Genomic DNA, 27,517 nt, shown 5'->3' on the forward strand with positions numbered 1-27,517 from the left:
TGCACTTTGGCTTTGTGTTCTTGAGAGATCTAATCAGTATAGAGACCATCTTAAAAGTCGTCATTATCAAACAAAAACCATCGTCATCAATAATATTGAGACCATCATCATCGTTATTAAGGTCGTAGGTATTCATGAGAGCTGGGTCTTTAGCTTTTTCTTAAAGGTTCAAAGGGACTCTGCAGATTGAATGGAGTTTGGTGCTATCCACCACCGGGGGGCAATAAAATAAAACAAATACAAATAATAAAAATCAAATTGAGGGTTTAACTCATTAAATGTTCTTTCCAATCCTAGGTTTTTTCAATTTTTTTGTTTCTCATTTAGTGTCAACATAACCTTTTGTGTTATTTGTTTTTTTCTTTCTACTGTTTATAGGCCTGTTGATCTCACAGTGACATCAATAGCCAGCAAGATCACTATATTTCAGAATATGAGTTTGATAAAATCACACACGCACACACACTTCATGAGTCCTGAGAGTAGGTTGTGTTAATAATTCTAATATGGCAACAGCATCTCCATATCAAGGGGGCCAACCTGTGATTGATGTGCCATTTATTCTTTGGCATGAATTGTCCCGGATAGCATTGTTATCAATCAAATGTAGCCTCCACAGTTCTTAAGTTGCTAAACCAGCCCAACAATCAGTGCAGCCATGTGGTCTGGTCGCTATACTCTGGCCCTTTGTCAGAAATAAAAGGGATTAGCAACCAGGGAATTGATTTAACAAACAGGCAAATCACTTGTTGAATAAAAAAGGCTTATACAGAAAATGCTTGTCATCATATAACAATAGCATGGATTTAAAAGAATACAGGCAAGGTTAATCCTGTTGTGTATCAACAGCAATGTATTGTGGTCATCAATAGAATACACACTCTGCGGCATGTAAGGTAATACAGCGGCTTTTTCCGTCACTTTACTCGCAACAATAGAGTTGAAAAACTACTCCCTTTGAGATTCGCAACCCGTCTCCCCTGAGCATTAAAAACACCTCCAGCTCCTGAACTCATTTGGTTCCTGGCTGACCCCCAGAGAGCTATGTATCTGGAGCATCTTCTTTTTCATCTATGCAGCTTCTCAACTCACTCCATCACCCTTTCATGCTCTATGGCCTCCATATTTATTCATATATCATCCTGTGTAGTTGTTTATTGGAGGAAGAGAGCCGTGAAGCTCTGATGCTGGGTTCAATGTGACGCCATTGTGCAAATACCAGATGTGTTAAATTATTATACATAGCACAAAAAAAGGAATATCCCACAGTCATTAAAACATAAAGTAGGCCTATATCAGGGATCACATGATAATCTAAACATTTCACATCAGGTGAGGAATAGCTGTGGAAGTGTTGTCCCTTTTCCAGATGTTTTCTAATATTTCTTTTGGATATTTTATGGCATCTAATTGTGCCTAAAAGTGCAAACAAATAGTAATTCCTCAGAGTTTTCATCGTGATAATGAAATGGTTTGCGTGTGTCTATCGTAAATAATGCCAACAGAGTCTGTTTGTCATTGAGACACAGAGAACCAGAACCACACACAGAAACAGCACATACAGGTTTTTTGCTTTTTTACATTGTAAACAGTCAGTGGCATTTTTTTTTCTTGAGGGTCCAAATCAAGTATGACTAACCTTTGATCCATAAATCACAAACTAAGAGAAAGAACTACTAGTTCATAAGGAGCTTTCATAGACTGCAGTAGACTGGGAATGTGGTGGATAGAGGTCAGCTTGGCCCTTGGTGCCAGGCATCTGTGGGCTAAACAACTTATTAGAGCCGGGGGGGGGGGGGGGGGGGGGGTGTGTGTGCGCTTATGTATGTGTGTTTGTGTGTGTGTGTGAGTTTGTTTGGGGGCGGAGGGGTACTTGATGTGTCTGTGGGCGTAAACATCACCTGGCTGATTCCAGCACACTCAAACAGGTCTATATAAATGCACACAGGTGTTGGTAAGCAGACACATAGGAGGACTCACCTACGCTCTCATTGAACAAGTAGGATACAGACGGGCCAAGCTGGAATTTGTCATTCATTTACCTCTGGAGGAACACACCACTTTAACTTCCAATATCAGAGGTGAGTTTGGACAAAGGAAAGTTTACTTTGATGTTAACAAATTTTCATTTTAAGCTCTGGCACATTGACATCAGGATGGGCATATTTAGTAACAATTTGGTGTGAATGGCTCAGATACAGATACAAAAAAGAAATCAGAATTTTCAGAGACTAATATACAAATGTAAAAAAAAAATAAAGGAGCTGGAAAAGAAATTGGTTTCAAAACATTTCTTCTTAATCTCTGAAAAACTCCATGTATCTTTTTTTTTTTACATCTCGACATAAACAAACCTTTACTAAAAGTCTATATAATATAATTGAATTATTTCTTTATTATTGCCATTCAGAGTGACACTAAATCCTGCTGTAGCTAACATAATGTAACATTCACAAGCAACTTAATGATGCAAGTTGTGATGGGAGATATCCATTTACCAATACTAGAATGACAGAAATAGTTGCAAATGTAAAGGAAGAAAGATGCAATGATAATGTTAATGCAATCAATTGTTGATCACCTTACTGGTAATTCATTAACCAGATGCAGCTTACTCGTTGCAGTTGATTCTCTACTTCATGGAAAATTAAATGGACAAAAGCTTAACTGAGGTTTACATTTTCAAATTTCCAAATAATTCTGCTTAAGACGCTTCATACTGAAGAGATACCCAGAAGAGCATCGCAGCTTTAAACTATTTTTCATGACTTGGAGGTGAAAGCAGACTCTTCAGGTCTATGTAGTTGAGAAGAAGTTTACATTACTATTTTATCATGCAGGTTACATTGTAATATAAGATACAAGAAAGTAGCTTGGTATGGTCCCTTGTCTGTTCATTGTTCAGATAACTTGCCTCGTACAGACTTCTTTGTTAAAACAATAGCCGTCCCTTTAAATAATCTATGAGCAGACTATTATCAAGCATACACAGAGAATCGTGTCTGATCCAATCACATTCTTCCCCCACAGTTTCAGATTCAGGGTCCTGCCAATGTCTATTAGGATTCTAAAGAACAGGCAATGTAGGATGTCAACATGCCAATATGTGGACATTGCATGGAATTGATGCTGCTGTGCTTTGTGTGCTGTGGTTTCCTATGAAGTATGTTTGATTTGTACTCTCTGTAACTTCAGGATAGTTGGGGATGGATGCTTTCTTTTCTTGTCAGAAAAGCTTGACAATAACATCTACAAAAAAAATGCTTAATACTCATAACCCATGATCGGCATTGATGGCATTCTCAACAGGTCTGTGTAAACAAGATTCACAAGAGAAACGTTTTTTTTTTTTTAAGCTTGTCATTTGGAGCCTCTGCATATAGATTACTAAAATGTATATCAATCCGGTTTTAATGTTGACATGCTATGGCGAGACTTCACAGCCCTTTTATGTTCAAAGCTTATAGTGTCCATTCTGTTGTGGATCCTCTTCAGATATAACTTTCTTCACAAATACCATTTACTTTAATGGAGGCATTAGTTTTCTAATGCAAAGCAACAATTTAGAGTAGCTTGTCATACGTTCAATTAGTATACCTGAAATTATCCCAGCACATATCGTGTTGCCCTATGGAAAACATGCTGACATAATGATAAGGTATGGAATGGCTGGGTTTAACTATGACAGATTTTAAGCCTGCAAACAAGCCACACAGTGTGATTATCAGATTTCTTCTGCCAAAATAACTGGATGTGAGTTTTGAGGGGTTGAAAACAAAAACATAAAGTCACTGTACTGATCGTTTTGTACTACTTTACACTCACTAACTAGCACGCAATGAGCCAAATGGGTAGTTTGCATGACTTGGCAAGCACAGAGGCAATACTTATTTGGAAACCTCTGTACAGCCAAAGCTGCCAGTTGCCATCCATCAAGTGGCTGACTTATGAGAACTCAGTGGCTTGAACACAGTGTAAGATTGTTATGACTGTGAGTAACTGGTCTTCTGGCTGGGTTCGTCCAGTTTTTTTTAAATGCAATGTTTATTTTTGCAGCATTAAAACCAAGCAAACAAAGCTGATTCTTGTGTTGAGACACTTGCATGGGATCAAATGGAAACTAATTAACCGGTATTTGGTTTATTTGGAGAACTTACGAGTTGCACTTGAGTGGAGACTTTGTTCCTCAATAATTTCATGTCTTTACCAGAGTGTTGCTTCTACTAATGATTATAGCCAGTTAAAGAGTTTTAAAACAGCAGTGGGACTTTTTTCCAAGGTCAGATCAAGTAAAAGTTTTATTGTTTCAAAAGTACAGCACAGTTTACATGGAATGTTTTCTTAAAGTTTGCATTAAATCCGTACAGCCATTCTTTTAATGAATGCACAAGTGACTGTCCACTTAATTGCTGGATAAGGGGTTTTCTATTTTGTATTAAGTTGCTGTTTTTAATAGATATTTATAATATAATTTTTTATGTTTTCTAGGTCATACAAAATGTTGGGATATTTTAACAAACGTATCCAGGACTATCTGGTGGAGCGGAAAAGTCGCAGAGCCAGGCTAGTGACTAAAGATGGCCGCTGCAACATTGAATACGGAAACTTCAAGTACAGCAGACACTTTGCCTTCCTGGCTGACTTCTGGACCACCTTTGTGGAGATCCGGTGGCGTTTTGTCCTCTTCCTCTTCATCGCCTCTTTCACCCTGAGCTGGTTCATTTTTGGCCTCCTGTGGTACTGGATCGCCCGCAATAATGGAGACCTGGAGTGGCAAAACCCTCAAAATGACCACACTCCATGTGTTTATAATGTTGTGGGACTCACCACGGCATTTCTCTACTCCCTTGAAACCCAAACAACCATCGGTTATGGTGGCAGAGCGCTGACCCCTCTCTGCCCGGGGGCCGTTGCCCTCATCATCATCCAGTCTCTCGTCGGTGCAATCATCAACTGTTTCATGTGTGGAGTCATCCTGTCCAAAATCTCTTCGCCCAAAAAGAGAGCCAAGACCATCACATTTAGTGATATGGCGGTCATTAGCCCCAAAAACGGTACTCTATGCCTGTCCATCAGAGTTGCCAACCTGCGCAAGACACTGATGATCGGAAGCCAGATCTATGGCAAACTGTTGAGAACGACGATAACACCAGACGGGGAGACGATTATCATGGACCAGGTGAACATTGACTTTATGATGGACGCTGGGAAGGACAATCTCTTCTTCATATGTCCTCTAACGCTCTACCACGTCATCGACAAGAGCAGCCCCTTCTTTGAGATGGCAGTGGACACGCTCAACAAACAAGAGTTTGAGCTTGTCGTCTTTCTGGACGGCACTGCAGAGTCCACCAGCTCCTCCTGCCAAGTCCGGACCTCCTTTATTCCTCAGGAGATCATGTGGGGCTACAACTTCCTGCCCATCATCTCCAGAAGCAAGGAGGGCAAGTACAGAGTTGATTTCTCCAACTTCTCCAAGGTGGTGCCAGTGGCCACCGCACACTGTCCCTACTGTTTTCACAATATCAAGGGTCACCATCATCACTCCAGAGATGGAAATGACAACCCGGGCTTTGAGGTGATTGATATGAATGATCCCACTACTCTCACAAAGATGTAAGGAGATGCATATAATTCAATGAACAGTAAAAACTGAGACTCTCTACAGTAAGAGGCCTTAACCCTCTCATTGAACAACTCATCAAGACTCCAAAAGGACTAACAGCTGCTGGGGTCAGCTGGGATTACCTAATCGCAGGCAGCCCATTGTTTAGCATTTCAATACCTGAAATCCTCCTTATTTGTCATTCTATTGTGTTTAACACAGATAAGAAAGACGTCTGTGTGGCAGGACAGTTATTGTGGACTATTTGTATATCAAACCACACCTGTCACTGTGTGCTGACCAAAAACCTGTTTTCAAAAGAGAGTCCAGGTCATGCAAGGTGGTTAGGCTACAAATCAAGAAAATGAAAGTTTTCCAAATAACTCACAAAAAAAGAGGGTTAGTTGTTATAATTTACCTACAGTCTGTCACATTTGACTATCTGACAAAGGAGAAGCACAAAAAAACAACAACAACAAAAAAGCAAATGTTTTATACTGTGTATATATCAAAAAGTCACTTGAAAGAGTAGTGTTTGGAGCCATGCAATTGTCATTAATGTGAAAAGATATTATTATTTTATTCATACTTACTACTGTAAGCTGCTGTATTCCAGGAGATACCTGGACTTGAACCATTTAAGTATGCTTTACTATTCAGACATTGAGGCACTAGAGAAGGGTTGGGCTCTTGGGCACACTTTTCAAAGAATGGATGATCATGTTGTGGGAATTCTTCTTCAGTGAAGACATTGAAAGTGAACAAAAAATGTCAAGAAACATTGAATATATTGCTGAATAAATCACTTTGTATAGTATACAAATCTGAAATGTTTTAGAGTGTTTATTTTGTATCTGGTCTCAGGGTAAAAATACAATGAAATAAAGGCTATTTTTGAAGAAAAAAAAAGTTTTGTAGTTTTATCCTGGCTCTGTCTGAATGACACCATGTATGTTTCAAATAAGGGCTATGATTAAAAATGTCACAGCAACATAATGCCAGGTAACAACCCCTATCAGATGTCTCTTTATCCATAAACAAAGTCAAGTTGTGACAGCAAATAAGGATCCAAACACAGCAGAGTGTAAGTGTTTAGGAGATAAGAGAGGCTGCCTGCTGTTTCTTTTGCCTGCAGGATCTGAACATGACACTAGAATTCTCTACTTAAAGAAATACAGCATACTTTATACTAGCATGCAGCTTCATCAGGTTTTTTCTTCAGGCAAACCTCCCACTGAACCCTGTGATGAACTTCATATAATGTACTCTCATTGATGTGTGTTTGCAAACAGGGACATTCCTGAAAAGGGGACGGAGAGAGAAGCAGGACAAGGGAAAAATCATTTAATTATATTGCCTCATTGCCCCGGAGAAAAAATGTGTTTCACATCAACTGCCCGTTGACCATTTCTGACTGTTGTTTTTTGAAGCATATATATGGTATTTCTAGTCTTCTAACAACTCAAAGCACTTTAAAACCACATGTCACACCTACCCATTCACATGCTATGCTACCCATTCACATGCTATGCTACGATACCCATTCACACCCATTCACATGCTCTGTATAGCGAAACCATCAGAAATAACTAGTTCATACACCACATACAAAGCAGCGAGAGTAATTTGGGGTTAAGTGTCTTGTCCCAGGACACATTGGACATGTGGCTGCTGGAGCTGGGGATTGAACCCTCGGCCTTCTGGTTGAGAGACAACAACTCTACCAACTGAGCCACAGTCAGTGGTCTTCATGGTTCATGCATACCAATAGAGAAATATGCAGAGCTAAGCTGTTTCTTAACACAGACACCATACACACTGGTTGTTAAATTACGGACACCTGTAATTTAAAGATGTGTTCAAGCAGAGAATTAAATGACATAAAGAGTTAAAAACTCACAAGACTTTCAATTTGATACACTGTAGTACCAAACTCTCTTTCACCTACCGTCTTGCTTCCAGCTTGATTGATCTAACGATTCAACACCTGATAGGACTTGAATGGTAGTCAACAAAGTCCAGCATTATTTTCACAATAATAAAATCAAGCTCTTCATCATGGCAACATGTTGGGTTCTTTATAAAAAAAAGACTGCCTCATCCTCTTCGCATTCTCTTTCAACACTGTCTTTTAAACTGAATGATGCTTGAATTATACATTTGTTGCTGATCAATAATCCAGCACCATTGGGGTGAGTAAAATATAGGATACACTTTTGAGAATAATGAAATACAACTCAACATCCCCACAAACCAAAGACTTAAATACAAGCTTTTTGTGTCTGAAAGTGGTGTACTTATCAACCAGCAACTCAGTGTCTCTCCGTATGGGACAAAGCTATCCTCTGTACATTTCATGGTTGGTTTGTGCGTACATTTGATTAAATTTGTATCAGATAATAAGCCTGAGATCAAGATTAAGTTGTTATCTACAAACTGTAACGCAGCTTTATGGTCCTATTAATCAAATGAAAAAAGGGATACACCTCAGTGTCGGGAACGCATGTTCTATAGATAATCATAGAGAAAGGAGCACAGTAAAGTGTAAGTTGTGGTGCAAGTAGCTCACTAACTTCAGCTTGTGCATGTATCTGCGTATTTAAAATGACCCAATCCCAATCCATCTGCTCTAGTGAAACCACAGGCAGGCAACAGAAGAAGACTTGAGAGGTAAAAACATTTATTTTGTCACATTTCCTATACAAAAGCCCTTTTTCAAAAGGTATTACTTCATACATTGCAGGAATGACAATAAAAATAATACATTGGTTAATTGTAAAATTATACACATATATTTTATATATATATTTTCGATATCCAAAATACATTGCATATAGGAAGTAGCACAGATCCTTTTCAATAATGCTTGTGAAACATGAAAGTTAAGGGTTCATTAGAATAATTCCTTGATGCTGCAAACAACACATCTCCTCTGTATTTGTTCTGTAAAGCTGTACATTTTCAGGAGAGGCCGGTTTTGAATCGCAATAATGTTTGTATTAATTTGCATACAATACCTGAAGTTCTTGACTAAACAGAAAAAGCAACCGATCCCAGGGCTTTTTGGCATAAAAAAGGGTGTTCACGATGGAAAAGATCCATCATGAACACATGTTGCATAATAGAGTAAAGGAATCCCTGGCTATTGGTTAATGTTTCAAGCAGGATATTTGAGTTTTGGAAAAGAAAGAAAATACTTTCTGTACATTAGGTCACTTAGGATGTTCCAACCAAATTTCAGAACTCATAATAACAATTACAAGAAAACAAAAATTGTAACATGTATTGCCCAAATGTACAGATATAAAAAAAAATGCTTAAAATGCTGAACAAACTACTTAGCAGAAATGGACTTTTGCATTTTTTGACCGAGGTCAACTCGTATTAATTCTCTTGACTTTTTATACTGTGTCACATATGAAAATAACTCTGCATAATTTATACAGTAAGTTGCTTTAATGCCTAGTTGTCTGATGCTTATAAAATAATACAAAATAGGTCTGACAAACGCACAGCGTTTGCGAATCTGAGGATTTCTTTGTTAAATCTTGTCATACTTTGCTGGTTTTTGTTCTCTGATAAACTACTTAGTCCTAAGTAATTTATTTCCAAAAAGGAATACATTTGCAGCCATGAACACCTGAAGATGGATATGTTTTGACATAATGAAATCCTGACTTGAGATTCATGTGCATTTGGCTGGGCTTAAGATCAGTGACAAACTAACATTCAAATACACATGCTGCTCGTAAAACTAGGATCCAGCCCTGGTAAAATGCAACTTGACTGTCTATAAACAGGATTTACTGCAAAGCCTCTACTCTGTACTGACCTGTACGGTACTGACTGGCCTGAAGAGAGGAAGGAGACCGTGTGGCAGCCTTCACTGTCAAGAGTTCACTACAAAATCAAAAGTTGTCAGATTTTTAGTAAATATGTATCCAATTATGCATTTTTATCATGTAATGCAGTTTTTGTCCAATGAATAGAAAAACATGATATAATCAGCAGTTAAAGCAGTGTAAGGGATATATTTATCTTTATAACACATACTTTAAAAAGACGCACTTATGGCACTGTTAGCCTCTTACGATAAAAAAAAAAAAAAAAAAAGATAAAAAAAAAAAAAAAAACTTATGATGTTGTTGACATCTAAATCCTCACTTCTGGAAAAAAAGGGCCTTTTTTGTCTCAGATTTAGATGTGAGCAGCAAACCGGTAGTTACAAATAAAGGGTGTTCTTATCCTGATTTCACAAAAGAACAACATCTGACAAATTTTGATTTTGCTGCAGGGTATCCCTTTTACACGTGTTTCACAAACCAGAAGACATTCACATTAATACTGACACGGTCGAGCAACAAAACATCTGGAAATGGCATGGCTGGAAGGCAACAACATGGCAACAAATTTAATAGCCTAGTGTGTGGCCCCCTGAAAGAAAAAAAACATCTGACCTGGGTTGAATTATTCTTGCAAATTACTTCAATTACATCTTGCCCCAGCATCCCCAGCACAGTGGAGTCAACTGTATACATCAGCCACCTTGAACTACACACACAACACACAGAGAGCATTTTCAGTAACTAGGTTGACCCAGGTCAGCAAAAAATACAGCGCTTCCTTCACTGGCATTTAACTCTTCTCTAGCCTTCCAGTTTGGAGGATAAATTAAAATGTGAATGGCATATTTCCAGTTGCCACATTTCATTCAGTGCTGAGAAAAGTCCATCTCTTCGAGAGCTTCTCCTTGTCCAGCGAATTTCAGAAGACTCTCCACACACACATAAAAAGATGCAGTTGGACAGACAAGCAGACAGAGACAGTGGAAACAGACGGCTGGACGTCGTGGGAATAAGAAATCCCAACAAGGCTGTAGACAAGCGGGAAAAAAAACAGATGCTTTAAAGCGTTATGTACATAATGTACTGAGGATGTAGATTGAGACCCATAAATATTAGGCCCATGTCTGGCACGGTTGTATTGCAAAGAGGCAGACAGACTTGAGTTGTTCACCCTGGCCTCAGGCTTTGGGTTGGAAAGGCTTTGGGTTAGGAACACCTAGTGGTGTATTTCTGGTGAACAATGAAAGAGAAGGCACAGGAAACTCAGATTCATATCTGAAAAACATTTAAAAAAAACAGACACTAGTCTTGTAAAGGTAAGTAGTATTCCATTTTTGGACCATAGCATCCAGTTGTTTATAGATTCTTACAATAATAATAAAAAAAAAAATCCTTCAATTTAACCATCCTTCATTCAGGAGGAAACATTTCTTCATATGGAAAATATTCTCTTTCAACAAAGTCTTCATTGGTTCAGCATCATTTGGAGTGCAGGTCAGCAATTGTGGAATGTGTTGGGGAGGGTAAGGACATTTTTTAAAAAGGAGTTGTATGGACAGACAGAGAGTTGTTTAGTAGTAACTACCGAGGTGTGATGGCACATGGGTGTTAGGATGGCGGGGAACGTTTGGGTTGGGATAGATGCCTGCAGTGGGTGAGCTCCAGTACGGAGCAGTGGGTCCAAAGAAGTTGGAGGAAGTGACAGGCATGGATGGAGGGTGTGGGGATACAAAGTTGACCTTCTGCTGGTGGGCGTGGTAGGAAGGCACATAGGCCAGGTCCGAGGGGTACTTATACATGGAGGACTCGGTGGGGTGCGGCTGCAGGGCCTGAGCGATGCCGTGGAAATCAAACTTGTAGGCGTAGCGCTTGCCGTGCACCTTGGTCATGATGTTTTTGTCATAGTAGTAGCGCAACGCACGGCTCAGCTTGTCATAGTTCATGTTGGGCTTGCTCTTGCGCTCGCCCCAGCGCCTCGCCACCTCGTCCGGGTCCGTCATCTTGAACTCTCCGTTGGTGCCCTCCCAAGTGATGCAGCCAGCGTTGGCGCTGTCCGACAGGAGCTCCAGGAGGAACTGCCACAGCTGGATCTGACCTGAGCCTGATGGTGGATACAGACACAAAAAAACGATAACTATGGCGCAACATTCAACCATCAACGATTTATTAATTTACAAAGACTTGAGGATGCCTAAAAATCTTACCTGGATTGGCTAAACGACTACTGGTTGGACCCAGAATCTGGTAAGGATCTGTGAACAAAAGAAGATCTTTGTTGGTCTACACAGCGGGCACTGTTGTAACAAAATGGAAAGCTAACTCTACTTACTTACATGGAGGTCTGCCACAAAGCAACAGCTAATGTTTTCTTACTTTAGACTAATAATATCATGTTTCAATGTGAATAACTAAAGTTTAGCTTTGCCGAAATTAGTCAGACTAACAATGACTTAAACTATCTTAAACAAGGAAACAGCCACAGGGGAAGCTGATATCAATGCTAAAGGATTAGCTTTGTTAGCTTGGTAAAATGTTGGTTAAGAAAGAATCCTATCCATAAACCAATACCTGGCTGAGCTCTGGGCTGCTCTGCGGTCTTAGTCACATTCTGGGTAACAACTGGTGAGCCTGCAGAGAGGAAGAGAGAGAGAGAAACGAATAGATAGAGGATGAGAGAGGCATTAAAAGGTTTGGAGACAGCATTAGCAGGGTTGCTACAGATAACCACCCTTCACAACATCACGTCAGCAGAGTTCCAATGTATGTACAGTGAGGCACTAATTGGGGGTTGGACTGACTCCTTTAGACTGTGAATGTTCTGTGAACAGAGGCGATAATCTTTAGGATGTCTAGACTGTGTGGATGCTGGGGATGTATCTCTACAGTGATGTATACTTAAAGAGGTTAAAGCGAATTTTCAAGTCTGTTTTTTAACCTGCAGATGTTGAACTAAAAATGCATTCCTCACCTTTGCCACTGTGCATGTTGTTTGACCATCCTGTTCGCCGTACAGCATCATATGAAGGGTCTAAAAGGAGGGGAGGAAAGAAGGGAAGTTTGAGTACATTTGAAACGTATTTTAAGGCTGCTTTTGGCGACGTAAAATGTTGTGTAACACTCGAAACAGAGCAGTGTCTACAATGAAAAGCTTCAGAAATCCCCAGTTTGTTATTTTATACTTAATTTCATAGTTTTCTAGCCTATCCGACATCTTTAACTGCCACAGAAGAAAATTAGGGAACAAGTGCCAAATGGCATCAATAAATCTATCAAAACATGGTCCACGGGGCTCTTAACAGGATATCTGGGCATTGTAATGCGGTTTTCGTTTGGCACCCTTTGGTGGTTAAAGTGTTGATGGCACAATCTTCATGAGGGCACAGTTGGTTCAGCAGCTTGCAACACTCTGACCACAAATAAAAGCACTGGTGCAAGTTAAACGTAGGCCATTACAACAGAAACACACATGATATTCACCCTCATCCCTCTCTCCACACATAGCAGCTGCTTTTATAAAACCTTGACAAAGAGCCAAACTGGCCCAGTTTACATGGGCTCTATACCTGCTGTGTGTCTGCGCTTCAAACCTGACTGAATGTGAAGCTGGACCGCTTCCAGTAACAATCAATCACTCTGACACAAGCAGATAAAACAGAGGATGCATCGTTCCCCTGGCAGCGTCTCAAAAAACACCCTGGTATACTCACTACGCACCTGGCCAGTACCCTTGATGATTTCTATTATTTCAGGCAATACAGTTCAAACAGTTGTCAGAATACAGGGAAACATGATGCGTACTGTGGCCAGATATGCTTTACACTCTTGTGTTGTGTGCAACAGGGTTATCATGATCTGCAAATCTTTTTGTCAGCAGTGTTTTCTCCCGCAGGGCAGTGAGTAGAGACGATGTAATGGTGATGACAGAGGTTGTTGCTGAGATAAGCAAGCTGTTAGAAGGTCAAGAGGCAATCCTGTTTCCCATCAGTGGAGGTGGAATCTTTTAAAAAGCAGGCTTACTGACGATCAAAGTTGACAGTTTAAATCCCTGGATTGGAAAATCTTAACAGTGAAAGACTCATTTTGCTGCGACTGTTAAGTGGACAATGAATTGCTTCTGGGTCAGTAATTGGCTCATGTAAAACCAAGCATGTTGTATCTTAGTAAGAGAGTCAGGTATTCTTATCTGTTTTTTTTTTTTTGTATTTTTAATTTTTATCATATATACTTATAATTTTTTTAATTTATTTATTCATTACCTTTATTTTCTTAAGATTTTTTTGTCTTCATTCTGTTTTAAATGTCTGTTGCTTTCAATGCAAATAATGTTTCTCTGCATAAAAATTCACAAGTGCAATTATTGTTACTATTATGTTTGCTGAAAATCTCAATAAAAAAAGAAATAAAAAAGAGAGTCAGGTATTCTTCAAATAAAGAAAAAAGAGCGACCTACAGCTTTTATTTTTTCACTTTTGTTTTCTAAGGAAATACCAAATGAATTATAATCATGCTCTCGTTTCTTGTTTTTTGATTTTTAGAAGCAAGGGAGTATGCTTATCCCCGACAACAACTGTAGGCTTTGTGTGTATTTGTATGCGTAGGTGTTTGTTTGTAAGTCATGATTATTTATGTGAACTTAAATTATTCTCAACTTTGTTTCAACCAGTGTATTTATGTAACGTGCAAGCTATCCTTCGTTAAACCAACAAATTCTCAGTTTAAATTTCTGTCTCCACTTCGAAGATCTAATTTGTGTTAACTCATGAAAAAGTCAAACATAGACTTTAAAAATGAAAGATGCTTTTCAGACCTATGTGGAGGAACAAGTGGAGTTGGTATAGCCTTCACCACAACAACAGTTATATTTCAATGTTTGCTGTTCATTCTTCCAGTCAGTTTACCAAATCAGATGTGCTCTCTCTTATACAAAGCATGTTATTTACCCATAGTGAAAAAACTAGGACAAGCGTTCTGATTGTAAGTCCCTCAGCTTCTCAGATTGTCAACAGACAGGTGGAAGACTTTGAAGAGAACTGTTAGATACCATGGGATTTTAACTGATAACATGATTCATTTTAACTTGAACACCCTTTTATGGGGTTGTGCCTCCAGAAATTGTCTTGATTTCATGTTGAGAAGACCCCCCTGATCCCTCATTTAAAGACTGAGTCTATTTCTTAAATCTGTTAGAGTGGGAATATCAGCAACATCGCCAAAACTTCACCAAAAAAACATGATGAATATATCATCCATATCTTGGGAGTACAACAGAGTGAGTTATCTTACATCTTTAACAGTCAGTCAGGAAGATAGGCTAAAGATATCCAGCGTAACATCCCCAGTTTATACTCTGAATTTCATATTTTGAATTTTGGCTCTTGGTGCAGATTTCCTCCCTGCTATGATTAACAAGTGCACTCCTTAAGCACCAAAACATTTTTCATTAAAAAGCAGGCTTGGGAAAGAAGTTTGTGAGTCCCAATGTTCCTCATGTTGCTGATGATGTCATGCAGTGTTTGGTATGTGATGATAGGGTTTATGATTATGTTGAGATGTGGATCAGTGGTAGAGTCGCCTTGGTTTTAAACGGAAGGTCGGGGGTTTGATCCCCAGCTCCTGCGGCCTAATGTCCGATGTGGCTTTGGGTAAGACACTTTACCCCGAGCTGCTCCTGCTGCTTCATCAGCGGCGTATATGTACGAATGAATGAGTTAATACTGATGGCCACTTTAGATAGCAACCTCTGCCATCAGTGTGTGAATAATGGGAAGGTGTGACCTGCAGTGTAAAAGCTGAAAGACCAGAAAGCGCAATACAAGCCCAAGACCATTTACAAATGTCAACCATGTTATTTACTATCCTGGTCACTCCTTTTAATTGAATCCTCTGTGGGATTTAAGATGTTAAAGCAGCTGAGGCTTAGTGTGACAATGTTACATCAATGAACACTGTTGTTGGACTTATTGTCTCCCCCCCCGTTAAAACACTGCATGTTTATGTTGTTTTGTGCCATACTATAAAGTTATGAGGATGATAGCTGCAATCTTAAATCTCATTCGACCACACCAGAGGAACTTCCAGTGGCATCTAATTCACCATCAGCTTCATCTATGGCTCCCTTCAAACCCTGCGCAATGCTGCCCTCCTGTGGATTAAATAATGTTGACATTTTTATTTTTCTAAAGTGGAAATAATTAATGTACAAAATCAATGTCCGCCTCCTCACTCACACATACACAATTGAATTAAATATCTTCATAAACGCAAACACATAAATTGCTTTGTAACCCGCCAAACAACCTTCTATTGTCTTACTTGTTTCTTAGCTGCCTTATTAAAAGTAACAACTCTTCAAATGAAAGTATCTGTCTTGTTCTACAGTAAGACATCATAGTTTATTTTACTGTCTTCTAATTGAAATACCCCCAAATTACAATTTAAAGAATCCGCAATCAAGGCAAGGTCCCCTGTATCATCCATTGGATTGATGGAAACCATGGAAATACTGCAACCTTTTGAAAAGGAGCAGTATTTGTCTAATATTGCAATGGTTTGTCATCACTCATCTTTCTTTCTTGTATTTGTTTTTGTCTTTTTATGTACAAATAATTGTGTTTTTTGTAGAATAAGAAAACTTGGAACTTGGAAGTTGTGCTGCCTCGTTGTCCCTTTTATTACCAGCACTATATTCACCAGTGCCTAAACATCCTGCTGCTAAAGGGACCTCTTGATCTCTTCACTCAGATTGAACTTTTAATCTTACACCCTGGGAGTTTTTCCAGAAAAGAAACCATACCTGTCAGTATAGATGGCACAGGGTCTCTGGTCTGTGAGATGAATAGAGGGATATTAAAAATAGAGTAAAAAGTGCAAGCATTTCAAGTGACAGTTCAAAAACACACAAAGCGATGGTAAGGTATAGAACGGAAAAAAAGAAAAGTGAGGGTAATACAGAGTGAGACAAAAAGAGGAAGAAAAGGGACAAATAAAAAGTGGGCTGCCGTGGCTCAGCGGTGCTGTCAGGTTCAATCTGGTGTGGGCCGGCAGGATAGCCAAGGAGCAGCGACTGGGGGAGAGTCCTGGGAGACTTGTGTTTCCTGCCTGCCTCGCATGCAGACAACCTCTCTTTGTTTTACTGGCCCTTTTTTCCCCTCTACTCACCACCAGCCCCCCCCTATCCCCATCCACTCCCCACCACCCCAAAAAACACATCAGGGCTACCTCCATACATACGTGCAGAGAGGGGGGGGGGCATCACAAACAGGACAGGAGATGAAGGGGAGTGAAGCAAAGAGAAATGAGACAGAATGTAAAGGAGGCACAGAAAAGAGAAAGTGATTTTATTCAGAGGTATAGAGGGGCAAAAGATGGAGACAGAGTGACAGAGCGAGAAAACGCTGAGAGAAAGCGGAGAGAAGAAGAAATGTAAGAGAGGGAAGAAAAAATAACGTGGAAAAAAAAAGAGTCAGACGAAACACAACATTGGAATTTGAAAAGAAAATAATGGCAGAGAACCCTGCTACTGTCTGGTATGAGCTACAGCTGAGAAGCTCTCCTTCAGGTTTTTAGAAACCTGTGGTGTAGTCTTCCACAGAATATCACATTTACCTACAAAAGCATTAATGCGAGCGAGAATAAAGGCACTAATGGAAGTGTTTCCTATCTATAATAATCTGTTAAAAGCTAAGTGGACTGACTGAAATGCAAGGAAGTTGAAGGGAAAGAGAAAAAGAAGTAAAAAGAAGCAGCAGAGGTAAAATGTACAAAGCCCAAGTGGTCGGGGGTACTCGGGGCAAGCCAGCCATACAAACACAGACACAGACCAAAATGTGCACACACAGAGCCGCCTCTCCCCAAGCCCCCACTCCCACCCCCCACCCCCTCCTTCATTTTTCCAGGCCTTGCTCTGACTGCGACTTGAGCCAGTTTCCACTCTGGTCTGAGGGTGTGGTGCATGCTCCTGGGAGACTTCGACTGCAGGACCAGTTAGTCAAAACAAGGCCCGAGTGCTAGACAGAGAGAGAGAGAGAGAGAGAGAGAGAGAGAGAGAGAGAGAGAGAGGCAAAGAGACATAGAGTAAAAGAGAGAGAGAGAGAGAGAGAGAGTAAAAGGAGAAAGCTAGATAGAGTGGGAGTGAAAGAACAACTGAGCACAGAGACTGGGTAGACAGAGAAAAAGAAGAGAAGGCGATAATGGAGTCATGGACTGTTCTTAACCTGAAGTCTGAGCCAAGACAAGAGACCCAGACAGGACACAAGGTTTTTAAATACCAGTAAAGTAATACAGGTGCTTTTAAAAAAGCTGTGTAAGGAAGGAGCCACAAGAGGACAAGATAGTAGCGAAGAACAAGATATAGACGCAGTGGGTACGCAAGAGGAGACAACAACAATGCTGCACACACACAGAAAGATATATAATCTTCTTTTTTCTATACATGTCAAAATGCAAAATGGGAGCATTTCAAATGTATAAATGTGACAGCTTGCACAAAACGCCAAGCTGAATTGCCAGTTTGACGTGGCAGCAAAATAAATAGATTCACAGAGGTGAATCATCGTCATCATCATCGTCTTTCTCCATTCGTGGAAATGAAAGAAGCAGCGGAGAATATGAGTGTACTTTCTGCAAAATTATAAAATGCCAAAGCAGCGGCACAAACAGATGCTAAAAACTTGAAAAAGGTACAAAAAGTCACTAGAGGTAAAAAAAACAAAAAAACAAGTAGAAAACAAACAATACAGAAACTCCTCAACATATGCTCTAAAAAATAACATTCAAAGGGTGACAAATACACTAAGGCATTCAGAATCCCACCTACACACACATGCCTCTCCACAGGCATATTGAAGACACAGACATTAGACACACACACACACACACACACACACACACACACACACACACACATGCAGACACACACATCCCCTTTCATAGCTGCTGCATTCCGTGTTTTATATGCTCTCTTTTATTCATAACATTGCATTTTACACCAGTGAGTCTGGAGCAGATTAAGGGTTGTCTCCTGCTGCATGCTCGTGCTTACTCTACCCCAAAGAGCCTGAATGGTATTTGACTGTTCTCTAAAGGCAATATGAACTTGAACATCTGGCAATGTGGGTCTGAGAAAAATGTTGATATAGGATTCTCCTGCAGCAAGACTTCGTTTATATCGAACTCACAACTCCAGTTTGGAACTATCCTGCTAAAACGTGTTTAATAAAACAAGGTAACATTTAAGATTAAGATTAAGATTACATTTTTTGTCCTAGTGGGAGATTTGTCTTGGACTTCACAGAGCTCTGATGCAGTCGCTAAATAATAAAATACATTCATTCGTCGGTAAAACATGTCAGTTAAATAATCATTAAACTCCATAAAAGTGAATTACTTAAACCATAAATATGTAATTTAGTGTTATAACATGTGGTAAATAAGTTGCATTGATTTAAACGACTTTGAAATGTACTTGAAGGGGAAAACATATAATTAAACTCTTATGTTAATTACTCTATTATCTTGGTAATAATTTAAAAAGTCATCTCTGTTTCTCAGTTCGAGGCGGGGATCACGAGACACAGTCAGAGGCTCGCTCAGTGTTACCGGAGCCCGTTATAGAAGTCATCTCTCGTGAAAGGGGAAATGCTGGTGAAGGGAGTGACCCTCTATTCCTGCCAGTCCAAATACCTGGCGCTGAGAACCAGGAAGAGCAGGGGTCGGGGGGTGACTGAGCAGAATCTTATCTCGCCTGCCCATTGCTCTATTGGTATTGAAGCAGGGCGAGAACAAGTACACCGCCTTCCTAATGCTAAACCACTGGGGGCCCCGATAGTGAGAGGCAGAGGGCATTCTCGGACACTTATCAGACCTAGTGTTTCCTCTCAGGCCTGCCTTGAGAGGGCCCCTCATCCTGTGAGCGAGGCTATCACTGTTATTGCAGTCCTTTCTCTCGTCTCTGGTGGTGACACCGTATAGCTGATGTAAAGGATGTGTAGCTTTCTTTATTTTACTGATATGCAGTTCAAGCTTTCAAGCGATGATGGTGTTGTGTCAGCAAAAAATAATGTTTGCGGAGTGGAAAGGTATCCAGGAGGAAAGAAACAATCATCCTAAGCTGCTGTGGGCGTTGTTCTTAGAAACTCAGCCTGGCTTTTGCAAGACTTTTGCTTCAACACCACCGGCATTACATTTCTACTTCACTGCAGCAGTGCATATAAATAGTTCAGAAATATAAAAAGCTTTAGATTCAGTCAACTTTTGTTCAGCGTTAATAGCAAGCACCAACAAAAGCTTCATCTCACTGTGCATTCCTTTGACAATTTTATGAATTTTAGACTTCTTAAACTGTTCTTTAAATGTGAAAATAATCATGTGTCTCCACTGTTATCTGAATTAGCCATCAGGCGTCAGAGCTCTCGTAGGGAAGTCACACGAGCCTCCATCAGCAGTGATTGTCTTGTCCCATTGTACAAGACATCTTTTGACCAGTTTGCTTTCTCTGCAAAGGGGGCAAAACTTTGGAGCTCTCTGCCCACTGGCATAAAATTAGAGAGCAACAGTAATGCTTTTAATTAGAGGACTCAAACAATGGCTGAAATCAAAACAACAGTGCTCACATGAATAGCTTCTGACTGGGTTATTGTTTGATCATGCTGCCTTTGCTCTACACTTTATGTCTATTTTAAATGTTTTATTTTATATTTATTCTCTCCATATAGTTTTCTCTGTTTTATCACTTTTCTCCCTATTTTAATTGTTTTCCTTTCAAACACCTCCTGTGGACATGTGTTGAGAACTAGCATGCTTGCTAAAACACTTAAACAATGCATCTGGTTTGTCCAATGTATCTGTGATGTCCATGCCAAATAAAGTCTATCATTATTATTATTATTATTACATTCGCCTAAAACCCTTCTTATTTGCAAATAAAATACGGCAAACACAAGACAATTCTCAAGATGTTACTGCTACCTATTCCTCCTATTCTAACATTCTTCCTGTTAGTTTCAGACTATTTGTTCTTCTAGCATACTGTATATCAGTATCTTGAGTAAAGAAAGAATCAGTTAAATGACTAATAATAAGAAATTGCAATCACTGTGTTTTTATCATAGTTAATTTCCGTCATTACAAATTAATAATCTTTAAAAATAAACAAATTTGGGCTCATTTTTTAGAGATATCTGAAAAGGCTGTATTAATATTGAATCATGTGTAAATATGTAGGCTACTGTATCCATTGCATACCTTCAGAGTTTCGATCAGGTAAAGGTTGAATGTGATTCATGTGTTAAAGGGGAGTAATCTTTCTAAAACAATGTCACTAAAAAAGAAAGTTTTTAGTGCACAATGTTTCAAACTGCAAAATGATAAAGATTTGGCCAGTCTCTAACAAAAGTCCTACAAGCATGTACTAAAGTATATTATGCTTACTCTCCCTGTGACCTTCTGTCATCCTCTTTGCCAATAGATCACTTACACACCCTGTTGAAAGCAACAAACACTCTTTTCTGCTCCAGTCTGGCCCGAAGAAGCCATTCAGGCTCCTCTGCCGTGTTTTCCATGCACATTGTTGCCAAAGCACCTGTCTATGATGTCTCTCTCCCAACAAACAACCTCATTCACAAGTCTTGTGTCCTCCTTCTTTGACCATTATCACCACATTCAGCTTCTGCTTTCGCCCCTGCTGTTGTGGAAAGGACTCATCAACACCAAGCTTTTGTTCACTTGTTAGTATGCCTCTAGCCTGAGAGTGCACAAAGTGTGATCACAGGCACTGGCTCTTACAAAAAAAAAAAAAAAAGGCAGCTTGGCTCATATTGTTTTTGGAATCACAAAAGGTGCACCTGCACAGCGTGCTGTTGGGAGCATCAGAGCTTGAGGTTTGGATTTGTGGTAACTGACCTAAATGCTAAAGTGTGTTTCCCTATCTACCTGTCTCAAAAGGTTCTCTCAGGGTCATCATACATTTTTTTTCTCTGTTTTCATCTTTTCATTCTTCTTTATTATTTTTAGGCCTGACAATCTCACCTTGACCCACTTATTTTAACAGTTACAACAGCCCCAAGTATACCAAAACACACAGGGATATAAGGATTAGAACATTTAAATAAAATGTTGTCCCTACCCTCTTTGGCGGCCAGGCGAGGGGATGGGTCTGCATGAGATGGTGTGTTGTAGGATAATGATGAGCTACCTGGAATAAAAATGAGATGACATAGAGCATAGTAGTGAGAAAAAAAACAATGACAAATCAACTTTTACAAGTTACAAAAAGGACATGTGATGGACAAAAAAGTAGCATGGATCAGCCTAGAAGATGTTTTCATGGATTATTTCATGAGAGCAATCAATGATCAACAGTTTAAGTTATAAATGAGTAAAGTTCCATGCTTGCAGAATATTTGCAAACTTGTATATTAATAGCCTTAACTAATACAAGGGACGTTATTAGTGAGTGTAATTATAATGCATTTCCCTCAGACAGAAAGCTCACAGGGTTTAAAGAAAATAGCCAGCAGGTGGCAGTAGTAGGTTCAGCTCAATTACTGTCACGCAGCTATATAGAGCCCTTTTCATTTCTTGAATTGTGCTCCTATTTTTTTAACCTAAAAATAGTCGTAGTACTATAATAATTCATGACACATAAATTTAGTCCCAAATAAAGACAATCCAGCACACAGTCAGTGCTTTACATGTAGGAAGAAAAAAAAAACCCTGGAGCCCGGCAGTCTTTTAACTGCAATCCTCACTCCTGAATAATAAAGTCAGGGAGGCAGGAGTCTGCATATGGCGGCCTATTCATTTCACCTTATGGAGCAGAACTCTGCACTGCATTCCTCCACTTACACAGGCACCCTGGGCGGCACCAAAATGCTCTCTTAATTTTAGCTGCCCCCAGGCATAAATCAGCGAGTGGAAAAACAGAGCCAAAAATGCACAGAGAAAACACAAGGGCAGCTACTACGCAGGGAGTTTTTAAGATTTAGCACTGCGATGGCTGCAGAGAGCTGCTGAGTAAGGGAGATGTGTGTTTTCTGAATGGGATCATATGAAAAAGAACCAAAAAAAATGTCAAAGGCAAAAGTTAGATTTGGGATTTGCTTTCCTTGAGATTTGATGCAGGACCTAAAAGCTGGAGGAATAGGGGGTAAGGGGCCCATGGTGGCAGACTAGGGTTCTGTTTTTTTAGGGGGTGGCTTGGGGGTGGTGGTGGGGGGGGTGCTCCACAAATGTATTATAACCTCCCAACACCCCACCCCTTCTGGTTCTACCTACTCCACGGCACCCCCAAGGCTCTGGGTCTAGTTTAGAAAACCTGGGGGCCTCAGAACAGGGGAGCCATTGTATGAGGCTGGGTCCCTGCTCAGCAATCAAATGCAGCTCCCCCATACAAAAATAATTCCACACGCAGAGTGTGTAAGCGCACAGGGGGCAAATGAGCCACCAAAGCACCGTCTTTGGAATGAGGCAGAAAGTGTAGGAGAAAGATGAACCGACAGAAAAAAAAAAGGAAGGGGAGGGAGAGAAGGGAGGAGGAAGGGGTCATTAACCCTTTTCCTACTGTGTGCCACATATGTGGGCTGACCCGGACAGGCAAACAGGCAGCATTGCTGAGAAAACCTCAAACCACCCCGCAGAGAAAATCAGGACTGCTGTATAGGGAGAGTGAGAGTGAGTATGAGAGGGAGAGAGAGAGAGACACAGCTGACTGTTTGAGTGGAGGAGGTCCATGGCCATGCTGCCTATTTATTTGGACGATTTCTTCCTTCTCTCAGAAAACAAACACGTCCCCGGTTAATCTGACAGCACAGTGGGAGGACTGGCCAGTGTTTAGCCTTTAAGACCTCCACTCTCTCTTTCCCTCCCCTGTCACATCTGCTCACGGTCTGCTTGATTACATAACATCCACAAACAATTTTCTTTTCTCTCCTTCCTATGAGTGATGGCTCGCTCTTTTTTTTTTTTTTTTTAAAGTCCTCTCCTTGAATTTGGCTACCCCCGTAATATTGACAGAGATCTTGGAGGGTTTGCTCAGCATTGTGATTGACCTCCATCAGGCCCCTGCTGTTTATTCTGTAAAGCTATGTGATACTGTTGCCTCAAACATGCGGCCTGAGCTTTGTCAACAAACTGAGGGTTCCAGTCACCCTCTTTTGGGCATCTTGCCACCTAAAGCGGGCCAAATGGGCTCCAGTCAGCAGTAGGTTATAATTTCAGCCCCATAGGATGATGCTGCAATGTCTTGCTCATTTTTTACACCAGCCTTAGTGCATGCCAGAAATGTCCAACAAGTCCTCAAATATGAAGAGATAATTCATCAGTGTCTTTCAAATTCTCTGATGTCACTTTTATCTGAATTACATTGTTTGTTAGCATTGTTTTCTCAAGTTACTTTAATAAAAACATTTCAATTCCCCATTTCATAATTACGTAAGTCAATGTATTAATCAACAGGAATATCTCTGTGAAAGAAAAAACAACAAAATTGGATATTTCCATTGATCTTTTCAACAATAGCAGTGAGCATTGTCCAAGGCCACATCAACATGTAGCTGCACAAGCTTGGATCAAACCTCCAACCTTACAGTTGAGAAACAACCGACTCTACCACTGAGCCACAGCCACCTCTGTGTGATCCACAAGCCCATTCAAAGATACAAATCACTGCCTGATAAGAAGTATCAATGTGTATATGCTCAGATGTTCTACCTGTGTATAACCAAGTTGCAAAGTAATGTAACCAGGAGCTTTATATGCTCACTGTGTTAGCATTCTGTAAGTGGCTAACATCATCAGCAGGCTGGATGTGTAGTTGAAACTGTTACTGAGACAGCAGTGCAGTTACTTATGGTGATCATATTCCCTTTGTTTTTGTAAAGGCTTAAATCAACTGTGCCAGTCTGTCAACTAAAGGAAACCCAACTGCAATCAATCCTCTCATAAACTAGCAGGACTACAGCAAACTAATCCACCTATGAAATGTAAGAGTTACAAATAAGCGGCGAATTTGTAATCCTTTACATTACCCCTGTCTTGAAAATAACTGGAGCTGCCACCTTCAGCAGTGACTGGATAGGTGGGTGGGAGTGAACACAAAAGGTTTGGCTTCTTAAAACACGTGGCACATGAATTTCTTTTCATAAAATTACAAAAAAGATTCCTATGTATAGAATCCATTATAGTCAAAGTTTGGTTTAGTAAAGGAATAGAAACTTGGGTATGGTAAAGTGAAAGACATTTTCTTTTGTTCAGGCTACTAAAGCACAAAAACAGGAAGTTGAAATAAATGTAATAAAATACAAAACACACCTGTCCCCCAGCATGACCTATCGAGAATCATGTGGTAAGCTAACTACACCATTCTTAAGATCATGAGACTATAACAGACAACAACTGAAGGGGTTCTTTGATTCTCAAATGATGAAGCAAATGTGGAAGTAACAGGGGTTGCAGTTCAGGGATGGATCAACAATGTGATTGAAGATTATTACATCCCACAGTGGACATTGTTAAGTTATTGTTATTGCTTTGCGAGGACCAAAGATGAAGATACCTTTTTCTAACTATTTCACCTTAAATGCTGATATTATTTGAAACATTTAAATACTTCCTTGTTTATTCACTCCCACCCACCTATCCAGTCACTGCTTGGAGTGGGTGAGAGTTTTAGTGTATCAGGTTTGTGGGGAGTTCAAAATTATCCCCCTAATAGATTAACCATATGATGCTGTTTAAAGTGACTATAAAAAAATAATGTAAAAGTTTTTAGGATAAAAGCTGAAAAACATCGCTGACTGAATTCCAAGGTTTTACAGAATTGGCCCAAATCATAATACTTAACTGGCAATTGGGCTGTGAGTACAATTATAATGGACCTCTGAGAAGCTAGCTTAAATTACAGCTGAGCTCATCTCAGTGTTTACATGAATAGCAACTGCTTATTATCCACGTCCCCTTATGCTAATTTGATATACACATAAATTCCATAAGTGCAAAGTGTCTGCAGCCCAGCCGTCACTGAGCAGACACAAACTGCTCTGTATGGTGGCTAACAGCAGACAGCTAACAGTAAAGGGCGCAGAGCCAGACTGCTGAGCCCCTCTGCACCGGTGATAATCTGCCAATAGAAAGAACTAATGCAAAGGGAGCTCAATAAAAATGTTGTGAGGGGAGAAGGAGGGTAGAGAGCTCTCCAGACCTCCTTTTTCCCTACTCAGCCTTCGAGCCCAGATGTTTATGGTCTGTATAAACTATTGAGGGCTCGAGAATGTCCCCCACTCTGGAGCAAGCTGCAGAATGCAGAAGCCCAGACTTATCACTCTCTCTCTCTCTCTTTCTCTCTCTCTCTCTCTCTCTCTCTCTCTCTTGACTCCCTCACTGTAAATCCATCCAGACACACAAGCAACGGCGACAGCTGGGAAACAGAACTATTGCTGTTCTCCAACAGCACTCAATCATGACCACCTCGGACCATTTCCACACAATTCTTAAAAAATAGTCGACCCCCTCGACTTTCTTTTTCTAGCTCACACTCGCCTACTAAAACAGTTTCTCCTCACACCCTCGCACTCCTGTCCTCAAATAACTACTGTAAAATACATCTGTCAAGGACATATTTCTTCATCCAATTTCTGAAATTGTTTTTTTAGATCCTCAGTATATTTGCTTTAAATTGTCTGCCTTCTGACTCATTTATGCCTCCCCCCCCCATCTCATTCCTCCTTCTCCTCTTGCATCTCCGTCTGTCGGAGGATACAGACTTTCGTTGTCTGAGGTTTTGCTCGGCTCCGTTTCCAGCACATGTGGTATCAAACCGACCTACATGGGTGCGATAAAGCAAACAATCCGCGGTCCCTCCTTGACAGACTAATTTGAACAAATTCTCAAATTGCGTTCCAAATTGAAAGCACATTGGGGCGCGGGCGGCCATTACTTATAAAAATCTGGATAAGTGACCAACAATGAGGCCAACAAATAATGCACAGGCAACTACCCTTGTTACTGCAAAGCAGCTGGGAAGCCAGACAGATGTTGTGATTGTGCCAGCGGTTGCACCAGCGTTGGTGTCTGCGTGATATTTTTGCACATGACCTAGCGGGAATGTTTTGTTATCGTATGGCTGAAGGATGGGGAGGCGTGCCCTTGCCCCGTGCCGAGTGTACATACAGGGATTAATGACTTTGAGGAATGTTAATCAAAGGTTCAATAAACAGAACCCACACATGATGCACACAGATGTGAGAGAAATGTAATCGTACCCCCCTTGGACCATCCAGCTTTTGGAGGAGGATGGGGGGGTAATGTATGAATGGGTGAAAGGAGGAAGACATCACATGATCTGGAATCACTAATACTTCCAGGGTTAGGCTCCGTCTCTCCCTTCTTTCCCTTTTTCTGTATTCTGAAAAGCTCGGCCAAGCTCCAGCTCTCGTGAGTGAAGCCAGAGGTCTCTTTTCTGGACGGGGTTACTCCTTGTCTGTGATTGTGTTTGTTTGTGCTGCGGGGGGAAAAAGCAAAAGGCTTCAGTTTCCAAATCATCAGCCCCGCAGGGTATACATTAAGCCTTCACCCTCCTCCTCCTCCTGCTTCTCAGTCTTCCTTAGACGTTCATTTACTAACATGGTTCCTCTTGCCCTAAGGCTCCCAATGTCAATAATACACACTGCCTGCTTCTCAAAGACCCTGCCCCCAAAAAACAAGGTCAGTCAGTCCAGGCACGGGGACGGGAGCATTCATCTTTTTTGATTGTTGGGAAGCGATCCAAAGCAATTTCAGCTGGCAAGTGGAGAGGATTCCCGAGACATTTCTTCTGTCTCCAAAACACACAAGGTCTAAATAAAATAAAAAAAAGGGGCAGCATTGGGCAACGTCGCGGTGCAGCACGCCTAAGCCACGGCTAAGTCCCGCAGCCAGTGGCCGTAATGAAAACTGCCTGGTGGAGTGTGCCCAGTGGCGGTCAGACAGATCCACCCGCTGCAGCCGCTGCACAATGAGGCTGTTATACTCATGACAAGCATCTCTCTTTGCCCAGACGCCGTGCACAGAGAAAACTGTTGACACCCACAAAATA

General features: G+C 40.5%; 2 protein-coding genes across 10 annotated transcripts in view; one reads left to right on the plus strand and one right to left on the minus strand.

The window, feature by feature from the left end:
* Positions 1-1,943: 1,943 nt before the first annotated feature.
* On the plus strand, positions 1,944-6,855 carry kcnj1a.1 (potassium inwardly rectifying channel subfamily J member 1a, tandem duplicate 1). The gene is made up of 2 exons (XM_029280266.2): positions 1,944-2,081; positions 4,489-6,855. The coding sequence occupies exon 2, from the start codon at positions 4,499-4,501 to the stop codon at positions 5,618-5,620; it is 1,122 nt and encodes a 373-aa protein (XP_029136099.1). The 5' UTR covers positions 1,944-2,081; positions 4,489-4,498; the 3' UTR covers positions 5,621-6,855.
* A 1,413-nt stretch (positions 6,856-8,268) lies between these two features.
* The window catches only part of fli1 (Fli-1 proto-oncogene, ETS transcription factor), a 33,733-nt gene continuing 14,484 nt past the window's right edge, over positions 8,269-27,517 (minus strand). For all 9 annotated transcript variants that reach the window (XM_020649060.3, XM_065960306.1, XM_020649058.3 and 6 more), the window contains 5 exons: positions 21,572-21,640; positions 12,419-12,478; positions 12,019-12,078; positions 11,655-11,702; positions 8,269-11,551 (listed from right to left, as the gene is read on the minus strand). In XM_020649060.3, the coding sequence (XP_020504716.1) occupies positions 11,022-11,551; positions 11,655-11,702; positions 12,019-12,078; positions 12,419-12,478; positions 21,572-21,640 (767 nt within the window). In that variant the 3' untranslated portion in view covers positions 8,269-11,021. The remainder of the gene's footprint in view (positions 11,552-11,654; positions 11,703-12,018; positions 12,079-12,418; positions 12,479-21,571; positions 21,641-27,517) is intronic.

Source organism: Labrus bergylta, chromosome 11, assembly GCF_963930695.1.
Source record: "Labrus bergylta chromosome 11, fLabBer1.1, whole genome shotgun sequence".
NCBI classification, from domain to species: domain Eukaryota; kingdom Metazoa; phylum Chordata; class Actinopteri; order Labriformes; family Labridae; genus Labrus; species Labrus bergylta.